Source organism: Theropithecus gelada, chromosome 14, assembly GCF_003255815.1.
Source record: "Theropithecus gelada isolate Dixy chromosome 14, Tgel_1.0, whole genome shotgun sequence".
NCBI classification, from domain to species: domain Eukaryota; kingdom Metazoa; phylum Chordata; class Mammalia; order Primates; family Cercopithecidae; genus Theropithecus; species Theropithecus gelada.
The window spans coordinates 113,140,342-113,155,881 of record NC_037682.1 but is presented as its reverse complement, the minus strand read 5'-3'; the positions used below and the strand labels follow the sequence as shown (position 1 = coordinate 113,155,881).

Sequence of the window (15,540 nt, the reverse complement as noted above, 5' to 3'; positions counted from 1 at the left end):
GAGAGAAGGCTTCCGTCGATCAAACTTCTCAGAGCTAAAGGAGGAACTACGTACCCAGCGCAAAGAAACTAAAAATCTTGAAAGAGTAAGCCCCCAAAGGACTACTTCAGTCTGGCACTTATTCCGAAAATTTACTACATCTTGAAAATGTGTCCATTCATTCTAACCTGTTCGATGTATCACCAAATTTTGCAGCAGTAAGAAATTTAAAGATCATGTAGCTGTATAGAACAGACTAATCTGTGTGTGTATGTGTGTGTATCTCATTTTCAGTGAGGAGCATGATGGTTAATTTTATGTATCAGTTTAACTGCCCATAAAGTGCCCAGATTAAACATTATTTCAGGATGTGTCTGTGAGGGTATTTCCAGATGAGGTTATCACTTGACTGGTGGACTCACTAAAATAGATCCCTTCCCCAGTGAGACTGGGCATCATCCAGTCCATCAGGGGTCTGAATAGAACAAACGTGGAAGAAGGAGGGGTTTGATCTGTTGTGCTCCCTACCTGCCTGCTTGAGCTGGAACATCTCATCTCATTGTCTCCAGTCCTTAGATTAGGATTTACACCATTAGCTCCTATGGTTCTCACCTTTTGGATTCAATTACACAACTACCTTTCCTGGGTCTTCAGCCCTCAAACAGTAGATTGTAGGACTTCTCAGCCTTCATAATTATGTGAGCCAATTCCACATATATATTTCCTAATGGTTCCACCCTAATGCAAGGAGATAGGGAAAATCACATAAATCTCTGGGCTCACTCTTCCTGTCATGGCTTGCTGCGTCTTGTAAGACATAATTACTTTGTCTTCTCCTTTCAATCTACCCCCCGACCAGAACCTCTGAATACAGGAAACACTCAAGTAAATGTTGATTCCATAAAACAGACCATCTGCTAACTAGCACAGTGGGGTTAACCCCAGGAAGGACCAGATAGATCTGGGCTCAAAACTGGATTTATCTTCTATGTAAAACCGGATGATTCTATTTATTCCAAAAGAGTTTTCATATTTAGTGATATGGCAATGCCTGGCACATCATTGGTCCTCCATAAATGGGAGGGATCATTATGCACTCATCCATCCATCCACCCAACAAACATTTCCACATTAACCGTAAATTCAGAGCAGTATAGTGTCAGTGATAGACACTGGTCTTTCATTTTAGAGAACTTAGTTTTGCCATCCAAAATAGAAGTTAGGGGAAATTTTACCAGATAAGAAGGCAAAATAGATTTTCCATCAAAGGGTTCCAGTGGCCACAAATCTCTACAATAAGTGTGATTTATTTATTTATTTTGAGGCAAGGTATCACTCCACCTACTGGGCTCAAGCGATCTTCCCACCTCGGCCCCTAAGTAGCTGGGGCTACAGGCACGAGCCACCACGCTCAGCTAATTTTTGTATTTTTAGTAGAGACAGGGTTTTGCCATATTGGCCAGGCTGCTCTCGAACTCCTCACCTCAAGCAATTCACTTGCCTTGGCCTCCCAAAGTGCTAGGATTACGGGCGTGAGCCACCACACCCAGCCAGTGTGATTTATTTTAGTAAGAAACCAGATCACACCTCAGGCCCTGTGTGTATATGCCATTCCTTCACACAGCCCAACTGGAGCAGAAGAGAGCTGCCCTTTCAGTGAGGGACTCAAGGATGTATTCTTCACTTTCCATCCTGCTGGTACCCCTGCTGTAGCAGTTGACAAGCAGAAGCATTCAGGGAAGGACTCCGTCTCCTGCTCTACTGTGCAGGGGATGATGCTATGTTCGTATCAACAGGCCATATGGGTGTAGGATGCAGCTGCTTGCACCATTGATTCGAGGGCTGTCTAAAAGAGTCAAGGAGAAGGAATCCCACCTATGACGTTCAGAGCAAGGAGGAAGATCAACTTGTTAATTTATGGTTTAGAGACTCATTTTTAGTATGAATTACAGAGTTTAGGGTGAAATGGTGAAGATGGACATATTACCTGTGCTCCCTTTAGAAAGGGAGCTGAGAAATTCTGGAAAAACCTTAGAAGATGGGTTATTCAAAAATGTATTTTCTATGTGTGTTTTATAAACAAAAAGCTTGCCTACTTTTGTACATTTTGCTGTTATTACAATCAGCTTTTATTTCCCTAATATAAAATGACAGAATAGTGTCAGGTTACAGGAGAGTATTTGGGTACTGGGATTCTTCCATTCATCCCTTTTTCCATTTGAGGAAGAGTCTACATATAAAAAACAATGGCCAAGGAGAATAAGGTACCACATTATTAATAAAATCTGGATAAACAGACAACACCACTCTTCCGCGCCAGAGAAGAAGGTTTCTCTGAGAAGTTGAGTTGCAGCCTGACTTAGGCTGGAAATCAAACTGGAGCCTACTCCCCCATCCCAGTAGAGTCACAGGGCGTACAGCACAGGCTTCACTTCAGAGCTTTTGGATTAAAACTGATCAGCTCACTGATGAGCCAAGCTCTTATGCAAGGCATTTGACATCTTTATCCTCCATTTCCTCTTTTATCATATCATTTATACTACCTACATAAGACCCAAAATGGCCTCTCGACCCTGAGGTTTCATTATTTGTTGCTCGGGAGAGCAGGAATCATGCCTGTCTTATTCCCAGCAGAAGGCACAGCATCTATTCACATAGAATCCGAATTTTACATCCTCTAGCTCTGGCATAATAATCTCTATAATATTGGTGTGCTGCAATTTAATACTAAGGAAAACCATCTTGCCACGTAACACATTCCCATTCTGAGTTGAAATGAAGAAAGTATTCACCATCCAACACTAAATACCTCCAAAACTCCTTTCATCTCTTTCTCTTCCTCCCTCCCCATCACAGAAACCTGCAAACCGGTCCCACCACTGAGCCTTTAGCAGACTGGAGACCATCCACTACTTCTCCCCAGAGTTGACACCTCCTTGTTGGCAAGTCAGGTTCCTTTTGGCCTAAACATGCTTAATGTGACAAACATGTTTGCAACCCATCTTCTGTTTATGTGCCTATGTTGTGCTGTTTCATGTCTACTTCTGTTCTCTACTTTCACTGATGGGATGTATTGATAGCTGTTCTCCCAATCTTGTGAGCAGCAAAACACTGAACAGTAAAAACCTGGTGAGCCAGAGACAACGAGGTGACTGGAATGAATCCTCCTGGGAACCCCATTAGTGGAAGATGACTCAAAGCACTTGACTATAATGATAAGAGAAGGAGACACACAGCTGGTGGTGCAGCAAGAACCCCCGGGTCCACTGGTCTTCCGAGTCAGCCCGTATTAAAACTGCTCCTAGGTGCACAGGGGGAAGAAGATCCTGCTCGGCTTCTATCTGAATTCAGATTTGTCTTTGTAGTTGGAACTAAGACCTAAGAGACCTAAGAGAAGTGACAGAGGTCTGGCACACTCCCACACATGGACTTAGTCATTGTCACAGCAGAACTGTAACAGATGCCGTCACTCATACAGAACAAAGCGATAAAGGGACACATACCAAATGTTAACAGCCATTATCTCTGGGATTACCTGGAAATCTTATTTCCTTCTGGCTGCTTTCAGTTTCCAAAAATGTCTACAATGGATACAAATTCCTTCTATAATCCACCCCCTAACAGAACATTACTGTATTTAAAAGGGTAAACTGGCTGGTTAAAATAAATTCCTAGTGTATACACCCAAAACTGTGCTATCAAAAGGGTTGTTTGGAGGGGTTGTGCAGTGAAGTAACTGAAAGCACTCTGGAGCCAGGTTACCTGGGTTCATATCTCAGCTCTGACACTTAGAAGCTGTTGTGACCTTGGAGAAATTTCTTAACCTTTCCGTGCTTCCATTTCTTTATAATATGAGAATAATAATACCTTCCTTAAAGGGCTGTTGTGAAGATTAAATGAGTTAACATATAAGAAGCCCTCAGAACAGTGTCTGGCAAGTAGCAATTACTTACTACTTATTACAAAATACTATTACTTATTGCTACAGTGCTGCCCTTCCTCAAGATATTTTTGGACCACCTTTTGGGAACCTAGTCATTAGTCTTAAATGCATTCTCTTGAATCACCTCAATAAGAACAAAACTTCTCCTTCGAAAATGTGCTAATTCTTAGGAGCAGTCAAGCAGTTTGGGGTCCAATAAGGTGTATTTAGGAAACCAACAGGTTGTTCTATTGTTGGTCATCTGCTGTCTACGAAGAATTCCATCAAACATAGCTGCAAACACACACACCAGATAGTTCAGCACCATCTAGGGCTTGATCAATCCCTGGGTAACTAATAAGTTCTGCGTCTGCTAGAGAGAGGTTGAAAAACGTTTGAATTATGAAACCTCTTTGATAGATCCTGAAGGCTTTACAGATTGGCATGTAACCAAAGGGCAAATTTCATAAAAGGCTGATTTACATTTAAATCCTCGTCTTTTTTCTTCCTCAAAGTTTGCTGATGCTGAGTTTTAAGTATGAAATGTCATTGTTTTCATACAAATATTCCCAAACATTACCAATTGTCATTTTGGCATTAAACAGGGTTGCAACATTACAATTGTAACATTAGCATTTTAAAAAGCATAACATCATTGTTCTGTAAATTGTTGCGGGCTCAAATTACCCTACACATGATCTCTTAAAATTAATGGGCCACAAGCATCAAAGCCAGTTCAGGCTGGATGGAAAGAATGGGAGCCACCTCCTTTTGCTGGGATTTTTGATGGTCTCATGCTAGCCCAATTATCACCCTAATAGAACATGTGATGATGTACCTCGCTGCATATGTAAATAAAGGTGAATAAAATATTCACTGAACGTTCCTAACCAAAGATGCAGAGAATTTTGATAAAACGTAACTGGGTTGCTGAAAAGCAAAAGAATCCTCCATGTTCCTAATTATTGAACTCTTTGCAAAAACGTTTTCCAATAAAAAAGGCTTCATTGATCTACCATCCATAGGTAATACTGTGTTCCACATAAATGGTTGTGCAAAGAAATCTAAGTATACTTCTTTATGTCTCCAAACATTGTTTTTAATCTTTCTAGTGGGAATCCTTTAAATATCACTATTACAGATCACTTAATGTTATACTGACAGGGCTAAACAGCATGACAACTAAGAGCAGGAGTTTAAGGATGCGATAAATCTAGATTATTTTGACTCTTCCACTTTAATATATGTGAGACCTTGGAGAAGTTACTCTTCTTTTAAAACAACATCTTGTTTCTTTTAAAGGAAAGATTAATACCTAAATCAGAGAAGCACTTTTAGAATTAACATATTAAATATATTTATATATATTCATATAATATATAAATATATTAATATATAATGTATAAATATATGTATTAATGATAAGAGAAGGAGACACACAGCTGGTGGTGCAGCAAGAACCCCCGGGTCCACTGGTCTTCCGAGTCAGCCCGTATTAAAACTGCTCCTAGGGACAAAGGGGAAGAAGATCCTGCTCGGCTTCTATCTGAATTCAGATTTGTCTTTGTAGTTGGAACTAAGACCTAAGAGAAGTGACAGAGGTCTGGCACACTCCCACACATGGACTTAGTCATTGTCACGGCAGAACTGTAACAGATGCCGTCACTTATACAGAACAAAGCAATAAAGGGATAAATATATATACATATATTTATATATGCATATATATGCATTTATTATATTATATATAAATTATATATAATATATAGTATAATATATATTTATATATTATATATTATATATAAATATATGTATATATACACCTATTTTAATTCTAAAAGTGCTTCTGTGATTTAGGTATTAATCTTTCCTTTAAAAGAAAAAAGATATTGTTTTTATATATAACAAGATATATAAACTTTCCTATGAAAGATATTCTTTTTTATATATATATACACACACACACATATATATATAGAGAGAGAGAGTTTAGCATAGTCACTAGCAAAGAATAGGGGTTCAATGGAAGGGAATGATAATTATTCTAATTGGATGGGCTACTTACTGTGTAGGACTCTGGTTTTATGCTAAATATTCCCAAGAAGTATATTTGCTGGAGTTCCTTTATCTCTCACATAGGTTTTCCAGCAGTCTAACTCCAACTCGTGGCTTCTCTTCTATTGTACTCGGAGTAGCCGCCTTTAGCAGCCTCAACCCATGTTCAATTTGCTGTGGGCTGGGGAGCCCAATAATCACAGCTGACGGATGTAGTCAGAATGTGGCTCTTAGCCAGGAAGATTCGATTCAAACTCAGTCCAAATAAATTCATTTTGCTATAGAATGTTTTCATGAGTGGGAGAGCTTACTCAACAACGGGACACATAGAAATGAGTCAGAGTGACCGATGTAGGCAGTGCCCAAGACCTGTCCAGGGGAACCACAGTGCCTGGACTTGAAGTATTAGATCCCATTGGCAAGATCTTTTTAAATAGAAATGGATACAGGGCGTTGCAATCTGACGGTTTCAAATACTAAGTTTATATGGAGTAGATGATTCCTGTTGCGGAGTGTCAAGCCTTTGTCCATTCATTATTTACACCACTATGCTAACCCAGAATCCTTCTACTTTTAAAATTATTTGCCCCTGCTCTCCAAGCAAGCTTCTGGTGGTGACTGGCTCCTGGGATAGATCTCCCTACAGGGAGAGAATGCACTGGTCATGTGGACATTGTAAGGGACAGGACACTTTCCCAGGGTGAATTAACAAATGGACATTATGACGTTGCAATATCAGCATCCTGAGTTTGGTTAAGGTGTGTTTGGCCATGAGAGATGAATTCACTATCATGTGTTGACAAAAATTATCTAAGCCTGAAAACCTAAGGGTGAGGCCATGACCAAGGAGACTCACCCAGGTGGTAGGTCTCCCCTTGGGATTTCGCTTGGTGCAATATGTTGGACTAATGCGTTCTCTGTGACACTGAATGGTGACATGAGGCGCTGCGGCACCGTGATTCAGAAAAGGATCTGGAATCAGAAACACCAGGGACGGGAGGCTGGTTTTGCCTTTTATGCTCTGGTTTCTCCTAAATTACTTCACTTTTCTATGCCTCCTTTTCTTCATTCACAAAACCGGATGCTAATACTTCAGGGTTTGGCTCTGGCTCAGTGTCTAAACAAAAGCAGCATACCAGAAGACCTGTTAAATTCTTAAAAACCTGCCTCCCTCCCCCACCCAGTTCCACAGCCTCCAATCCTCACTTACAGGCCCACTGGCCATTCAGCTGCTCATAAGAGGTACATGCAGCCCTCCTCACAAGACTCTCTATGGAGACCCGTGGAAGTGCTCTTAGACACACAGCTCATCTCTACTGCTGCGCTTCCTTCTCTTAGATTTGAAAATTGCCTTCTTAGCACACTGCCTCTTAGCAAATGTAGCTACAGATTTAAGAGAGCTACTTTAGTCGTTGTCCCTACGGAATAATTCTGTTTACTTCAAAACAGCCACCACATCTCCCCCCTCCTCAGCCAACACAAAGGCATCGTGTTCTTCAAGGATCCACCATCTGAGACCAGCTTGTTAATAACAAAATTATTCCAGGCCTTAGTGTTCTCTCATCTATGAAATAAACATCCCTTTAAAACAGACCAATCAAATGGGGTTTGGAGCCTGCGTTAGCCATCTTTATTGCACTCTAAAGAACAACTCGAGACGCACAGAGACAGTGGATTTTCAAATAGGTGTTTTCTTGACCCAGTTAAATTTTTATTCAGTGAAAAAAGTTGACATTGAGACAAAAATTATCTTAAAATTGTGCAACAATAGAGTAAAACCTTCAGCAGATTTCAGTGACTTGGAAACTTATCGAGGCAATTGAAATTATAAATACCTAATTTCACTTTGGAGAGAAACAAGTATACAGTGTTTCACTTTAAATAAGAGTAGAATAGGCCTTTATTTTGCCACAAATACTTTCGATTTTGCCTAAAGTTTCTAATAGTTCATAACAAGAGTCTTTAAGTGAGAAGTGACATAGAATATTTGAGGATAATGTTCCACTCCAGCATTCATGCTTATTCCATTTGAGCTATTACACATGAAACTAATACCATTCTTGGGTTATTACTTGGCTGTGATGATTTAATTCATAATATGGCTGCTCAAAATTAGTGGGCAGAAACATATATACAACCCATCCTCCCTCAACCCATTTTCGGTGCTGGTACTCCATCCGAAAACACATTTACGGTCCGTGTACCCAACAGTACATATCTCTTGCTGTCCATTTCATATCTCAGTCTTGCATAGAAAGTAGTCTATATAAACTTAATGCACTGGCTTTTATTACACAAAAATTGTACCTGAAAGGCAGCACACACTCCAGTTAAGAAAAATAACTTGACAGGAATGTCAAGATATAATCCCAACACAAGATTCTGCACAGAGTTTGAGAGTCAATTCCGAAAATCAATAGGGGGTGATATTCAGTTTGGTCATGTCTCTGGATGCCTTCTCTGAGGGACCCCTCCAACCGTCTGCAGAAGGAAGAAAATTTTCAGGAATTCACCATGACTCCCTTCATGGAGAAGGGACTGACCAAACCTGACAGGATGGTGTTTCTGCCCTAAGGAAGTGTACTGGAAATATAATCTTACTAGATGCAGGGACCACTGGGTAAGCATCTGAAGGCAGGATTCACCAAGGAGGAATGGGTGCTCATCTGTAAGGGGCTCACCATACTACTGCTCTCCCAAGCCTCCCCTGAAAATGGCCAGTTTTGAGAAGGGTTACATTCCTTAAATTTTTGCTGAGTATAGCCAAACATGAGGGGCAGGAGAGAAAAGACAGCTGTGTGTCCCCTGTCCGTCCTACCCAAATATCCCTGGTGATGCTACCGAAGACAGAACCCCAGGAATTACTTGTTCAAAAGTCAAAGTTTCAACAGTTACCCAGAATAATAACTATCTACCCAGCTTGTCAAGGTAGCCAGTAGCTCCAGGAGCTTCTCACCTGTCTGGAACTAGGACTGCACAGACATGGCCTTTTCCCGGAATATCCTCTGTAGAACTTCACTCTCTGACATTTTATCCATGTGGACTCGTATCTCATAAAGCTCAAGGGGCATTCAATACATCCAGGAGTAAAATCGGCTTCCAGAGAAAACTCATAAGCAAACCCCCTGCCCACCAAATTTTAGAGGCCCATCGTGGTCCACATGGATGCAGGCATCTGACATTCTAATGTACACCGCCAGAGAATAAAACCTTTTTCCTGCACGGTGTGAACTTCTGAGGTGGCATCTCCAACAAGGTACAAAAGCCCCTTCTTCACAAGCAAGGAGGGACTCCAACTGGTCACAATGAAGACAGTTATCTGGTCACCTTCAAAGGCTGTCTGTCGTATGAGGCATTTGTTTTCATTTCCTATTGGCACTCCAACCTCTGGATTCTTTCAGACAGCATATACACATGAAATCCCCACAAAGCTACGCAGAGGGAAACGGGAGTGTGTGCTTCAAAAGTTCATAAAAATATACAATTTACATATAGCTGCATCTATCTAGCTTAGTCTTCAGGAACTTAGCTCTTCTGTTTATATAAAATACTCTAGCCCTAAAAAGCTGCTTTTTTTCAAACAGCACAGTGGCATTTTCCAAGGAGAGGGGTGATGGCCAGTCTACAGTACTGTGCACTAAGCATTGGGAGGCACTGGTAGCTAGAACTGGATGCTCAAAAATATCTCAAGCTGCCAACTGGAGACATATGCTCTGTAAAAAGGCTTGCCTATGGAATAACTGAAAATAACATCGCAGAGCCTTTTATATCAGCTTTTACAAATGCCACCAAAAAGTTGGCAGAAAAAGAAAAGAAAATACACTTCCTAGTGGTTCAATTAAATGACTTACCTCCCACCAGGTTGTTAATGATTCAACTATTTAAAGAGCTTATTAAAGGGGAGGTGGTAGGGCTTAGAGTTTTGAACAAATCTCTATAGTAAGACATGATAAAGCCAAAAAAATTCCAGTCTTTAAAAAAAAAAAAAAAAACTTAAAAAAGGAGAGTGACAGGAAAGAAGAGAAAATACACTAGAAGAAGGCTTATCATTACCACCGGTTGTTAAAATGAAATACAGCCCTACCCGTATGGCAAATTAAAGGTCGACAGCTTAAAATACTCATCTCAGTATATATATAAATAAAAATTTTAAAAACTAAAAAATTTAATTGGCTCTTTGTTTTCTAAACAATCCCTAAGTAGAATAAAACTATATTATCACCCAAGAATGATACTTTCGGTTAAAAGAAACTAAACACTTGTGAGAAGGTGATGCATCGCACCTAAGGGGGGATGGGGTTTTACAAAGCTTGCATATCAAGGACATATATTCAGAGACATGACTTTGGACTATTCCCAGACCTCACTGCTTCTTGGCTGAAAGGAAATTCTTCAGTGAGAATCATACAGTACAAGTCACAACGATGCTAGACATTGGTACCTACAACGCTAAGCCTAAAGGGTTGGCATCAGCCCACGATGGCTTCTACATAACTATCAAGTGGCCATGGTTTGAATACAGAGGTGGCATTTTAAAGGCAGAAGAAAAAAAAAAGCACAGCTTGTTTTACAAAGAGAGTAAATGAACACCCTCTAGTGCTCCTGCTGTTGTTAACTGGATTGAGGAGTCTCAACGTTTTAGATCTTCTCTATCTCTATGAGAGTGTACAGCACTGTCTCTTTAGATTGAGTGGGGGCATGGGTGAGGGAGATGGAAGAAAAGAAAAAAAAAAAGAGAGCGAGAAGGCACTGACCCAATTCAAAATGACTGCATACATCAGTATGGATTTTTAAGGACAATAAGTGGCCCTCTCAACCCAAATACATAATTTTACATTTGAGATCCTTCAGTAGTAAGTAAAAACAAAAAATGGAAAATGGAAAAATTATGTACTCTATTGGCCAGTGTATGGATCATGGCACAGATCTAGAACTCTCTCCTACAACAAGGGTAAGTTTTTGCAATGACAATGAAACCAGTGTGTAATAAAGCAGTGTTATCACTTTGTAGCTCTCAAAGCTACATCTTGTACAGAGGCACATACAGTAAAATTCCATCAATTAATATAAGAGAGGAAGCTGTGGGCTTGCAGGGCTTCCCAGGCTGCAGCTCTGTTTAACTGAACTCCGGCAATGACTCAGTGCTCTCTCCTGCCACAGACCATTATGTGACACACAAGTGAATCAAAATGGATTGCTTCCGGAACGGCAACAAAAAATGCTTCTGTTCCCACCTCCAACCCTATGGGTAAGGGGCTCATAACACATGTGGTGTCTAATGACCACTAAAGCCTGGCCTTACACAAAGTCCCAATAAATTAACAAAATAACATAAAGAAACCTTCCCCCATAACACACCCACACACTTTCCTATAAACTATATCCAAACAAAATGGAGTATCTGCGCACACTTTCAAGGAGAAGGGGTTCCACCCATCACTCTCTCGAGGTTTTTATTAAATACATTTCTGTGTCTTAGAAAAATAAAAAGATTGGCCAATTTACTGAACCAAAATTATCTCACAGACTTAAAAGCATGCCCAGCAAGCACAGCCCTGTAAGACTACGTTAATGTCAAATCAAAGCAATTTGGTTACTCAAATCAACCTGGTTTGAAGTTCACAGTTGATTACTACAAAGTTTATTCATTCCTTTCTTTCCTTTTTTTTGTTCTTTGTTTTTTGTTTTTTGTTTTTGGCCCATATAAAAATAACATATTGCAACTCAAAGTGCATCTTTTAAAATAAACCATCAACTATCTTTATCAAATAAAATATTTACACCATTTGGTTTCTAGTGAGGAAAGCTCTTTCAGGCTATCACCATGGGGACGTCATCTGAAAATCCAGTTATCATAGGAGCATCTTCATCATCTTCCCCTAGAGACAAAACAGTCAGGCCTTGGTGAGTTCCAACACACTTTAACCTGACCCCACATCCCACCACTCTACCTACCCCTCAACCCTACCACAACCCGCTAGCTGAGAAGGTCAACGCCATAGCCAGGCAGACACCATAATCAGTTCTGAAACCCAGCCCAGCTTCCCACGGTCCCTCCTGGCCACCTTCTACCCATCGACGGATCCTCATACTGATTTTAATGGTCATTTGAACGTAGCCAAATTAGGAAAACAAAGTTTCTCAGGAGAAGAATCTTACTACCTATACAAAAGCTAAGTGGGTGGTTTGGGTTCCCCAGTTTGAGTTATCCATACCCTACACTAGCACAGTGAACTGCAGTGTCTGCTTTCTCTTCTGAACCCAAACTGCTCTGGGGAAAAAGGATCTTGGTGGGGTTTAAGCATTTTGAGGACAGCTTCCCAGACTAATGGCTATCCTCTTGTGACCCCTGGTATAATCCTGTGCAACCAAGTGTCGACCGACACTCAGGGATTATCGCAGGGCACCGTGACGGGTCGACTCCTTTTGCCTCCAACAGCAGAAGCAAAGAAGCCACCCCATTTACGCAAGGCAGTCCAGGTGCCGGCTTATTAAGCAAGAAAGGAAACTGACAAGGAAAGGGAACAGAGCTAATATACGACCCGTGAAGGGGAATATACAAATGTCTTTATACACATAGATAAACAATTATAACTAGTTTACAGAAAAAAATAAACTTGTACATTCACAGTCATTAGTCTCAGTTTGGGGAAGCCTTGTAACACACCCACTTAATTATATTACTATCTTACTATCTCTATTAGCATTTAGGGTTTTCATTGTGCAAAGATTTCAAAACGGGAAATTTCTTACTTTTTCCCTTGCTATGTGTCAAGAGAGGGGTCCCCAGTGCCCGGGTCAAGGACCACCGGTACCAGTACATGGCCTGTTAGGAACGGGGCCGCAGAGCAGGGGGCAAGCAGCGAGCCAGTGAGCATTACAGCCTGAGCCTCGCCTCCTGTCAGATCAGGGCGGCATTAGAGTCTCACAGCGCAAACCCTGCTGTGAACTGAGCATGCAAGGGATCCAGGCTGAGCGCTCCTTATGAGAATCTAATGCCTGTTGATCTGAGGTGGAACAGTCTTATCCTGAAATCATGCCCCAACCCTCCCCCCTCCACCACTGGTCCAGTGAAAAAAATTATCTTCCACAAAACTGGTCCCTGGTACAAAAAATGTTGGGGACCACTGTGTTAAGGTACATAAAAGAATGGCTGGTGAGGTTACACTAGCAACCAGAAAGAGAAACAGCAAGACGGAAAGGGCCTCCTTTGATAGAAGCTGATTGGGAAAGCATTATTTGTTATCTCGAGTTAGGATCTTGAGAGACCTCAGACCTCCAGGTCAGTGAAGGATGAGAGAGGGCTCAGATATTCTTGAGGATTTTCCCAAACTTTGGGAGTCTCAACGCCTGGGGCCTATCTATCCTTCCTGTTTGAGGCACGCTCCCTGTTTCAGGCCAGAACTACACAGTCAAAGATAATGCAACATTTTAATTAACTTAAAAGGTAAAAAGTAAGGACTCTGAATGGTTTAACCAAAAGCCATGGAATCAAATCGCTGGCTGATGAGAGCTCCTCTAGTGTCGAAAGACGAGCTGAGGGTGGGTGTTTCCTCTTCAAGTCATTGGCTGTGTGCCGGCCAGCCCTGGGAGGAAGAACCGACTTTCCCTGCCCCACTTACCCAGGTCATCCCCAGAGGAGAAGATTGCGGACCCCAGCCTGGAGCTGTAGTGGCTGTTGGCGAAGGCGGTGAAGCTGCTCTGCAGCCTCCGGTGCTTCGTGTACAGGATGGCAAACCCCACTCCCAGGCTCAGCAGTATCAGGAATAAGATGGGCACTACCACGGCAGCAACATCCGTAGATCTGGCAGCCTGCATGGCGGATGCATCTGCACCTGCCAAGGCAAAGTTCCCACCAATAAGCCCACCTGAGGGCAGGAGAACAGACCAGATGACTCCTCAAGGCCCCACCCACCAAAAAAAGCTGGGCGATCGCCACAGCTACACAAACTGCCTGTCTGGTATGAGACATTTCTGCATGTGCGTGATGCCTGATTGCTTTCCGACTACTTGCTATGGGCTGATAGACCAAGGGCCTTGTGCATGCAAATACGGTAATTACATTAGACTCCTAATCACTGCCTTGTTGGTTATTTAGATAATCTCTTGGAAGGGAGACCTTTGTTGGGGTATCAACATTGATTTCATTAGCATTATTACTTAAGACCACTTGCTTGCCTTACATAAGAGGATGTGAAATCAGACCACTAATTAACGAGATTGCAATTATTTCCCCCTACTTGGCACCAAAGTCACTCTGAACTGCAATTACCTGAAGCTCCATTAAGTGATACAAACGAGATTCCTATACCACAATACAGACTTAACAGCTCATGAAGTTTTACGAGGTTTTTCACTTAAGTAAAAAAGAGAGTGGGGGAGAAAAACAACTTTCCATATACATGTAACATTTTTTAAAGCTCTTTACAAAGCCTTTTTGCCATTTATAACCTAACACAGATGGCCCCTTCCTATTGACTTAAACAAACTGGCTCTGTGATGAGTCACTAATAGATTTGTACCACCAGGGCTCTAGGGCAAAGCCATGGCCCACCTTCCACGCTGCTGGGGTAGGGGCCAGTCTCCTTGAAAGCGGTAGACTTCTCATGTTAAAAATTCCAGGGAATGTCTGAACTTGAAAATGAAACCTAGGAATCAGGTTTTGGCAAAGGAAACAGAGTGGACTTCCCTCAGGCTAGGTCTCCATGAGGAGCCTCAACAGGCTTGGGGTTGCTCCCTGGTATCGGGAGAAGTGGCACAGGCCAGGACTCTGCTTCATGTAGAAAGCTCTGTCGCTACCCAGGCATTCACCCTCATGGGGTATTCATCAAGATGGGCCAGAGAACCACCATTTCTTGCAAGCTTAATTTAACAATTCAATATTCATGTCTGTATTTAAATTTCTTTCATTATTTCCTTGCCAGAAAAAAACTCTAGCAACATCTTATTTAATATGTTCCAACCTATTCCAACTGTGCTGTGGTTAATGAAGGGGGTGTGCTCGGCCGGAGCAGTGAAGAGGAAGTCGGCACAATGGAGGCTGGGAGCTCCAGGAATGAGCGCCCTCCCTCCCCCACCCCACTTCCAAGGGGAAGGTGAACATGAAGGGGCAAGATGTCAGTCAAGAGCCCTTCTGCCTGACAACCTTGGTTCCATAAAGGTGGCCGGGAGGGGTCTGCACAGGAATTTTTCCCAAAGCATATTTCACAGGTTACCAATTAGTTTTGCCTAAAAATGGGGCTCTATTGAGGAAATCCTAGGTCAACAAGAGTTGTGCTGGTTTCTGTAGGACCTTCTCAGAACCTCTAATATGTTATGATTCTCCCAAGGGAAGTGGCAGGCAGTGCTTCCCTCTCTTAGTGGGGGGTGCCAAGGATAAATATTGCACGAGATCTCACCCTGAGAAACACTATGAGACGGAACATTTAACAACTCTAACACAAGATTTTGGCTTGAGCACTGGTTAGTTCTTGGCTGAGAGTAAATGGAACTAAAAAAGACCAGTGGCAAAACATTTGTTGAAATCCTGGCCAAGCTACTCTAATGTAAGCAGACTTTCTGTATGAACGGAAGGGTCTTCTCTA

At 41.8% G+C, this 15,540-nt stretch overlaps 1 protein-coding gene across 2 annotated transcripts in view; it reads right to left on the bottom strand.

The window, feature by feature from the left end:
• Positions 1-7,631: 7,631 nt before the first annotated feature.
• Positions 7,632-15,540, bottom strand: part of SORL1 (sortilin related receptor 1) — a 178,528-nt gene continuing 170,619 nt past the window's right edge. The window contains exons 47-49 of one of the 2 annotated variants that reach the window (XM_025355835.1): positions 13,579-13,791; positions 11,738-11,835; positions 7,632-9,296 (exon numbers count right to left, since the gene is read on the bottom strand). In XM_025355835.1, coding sequence (XP_025211620.1) covers positions 11,768-11,835; positions 13,579-13,791 — 281 coding nt within the window. In that variant the 3' untranslated portion in view covers positions 7,632-9,296; positions 11,738-11,767. Of the gene's footprint in view, positions 11,836-13,578; positions 13,792-15,540 lie in introns of both variants that reach the window. The other variant, XM_025355834.1, reaches the window with a different exon arrangement.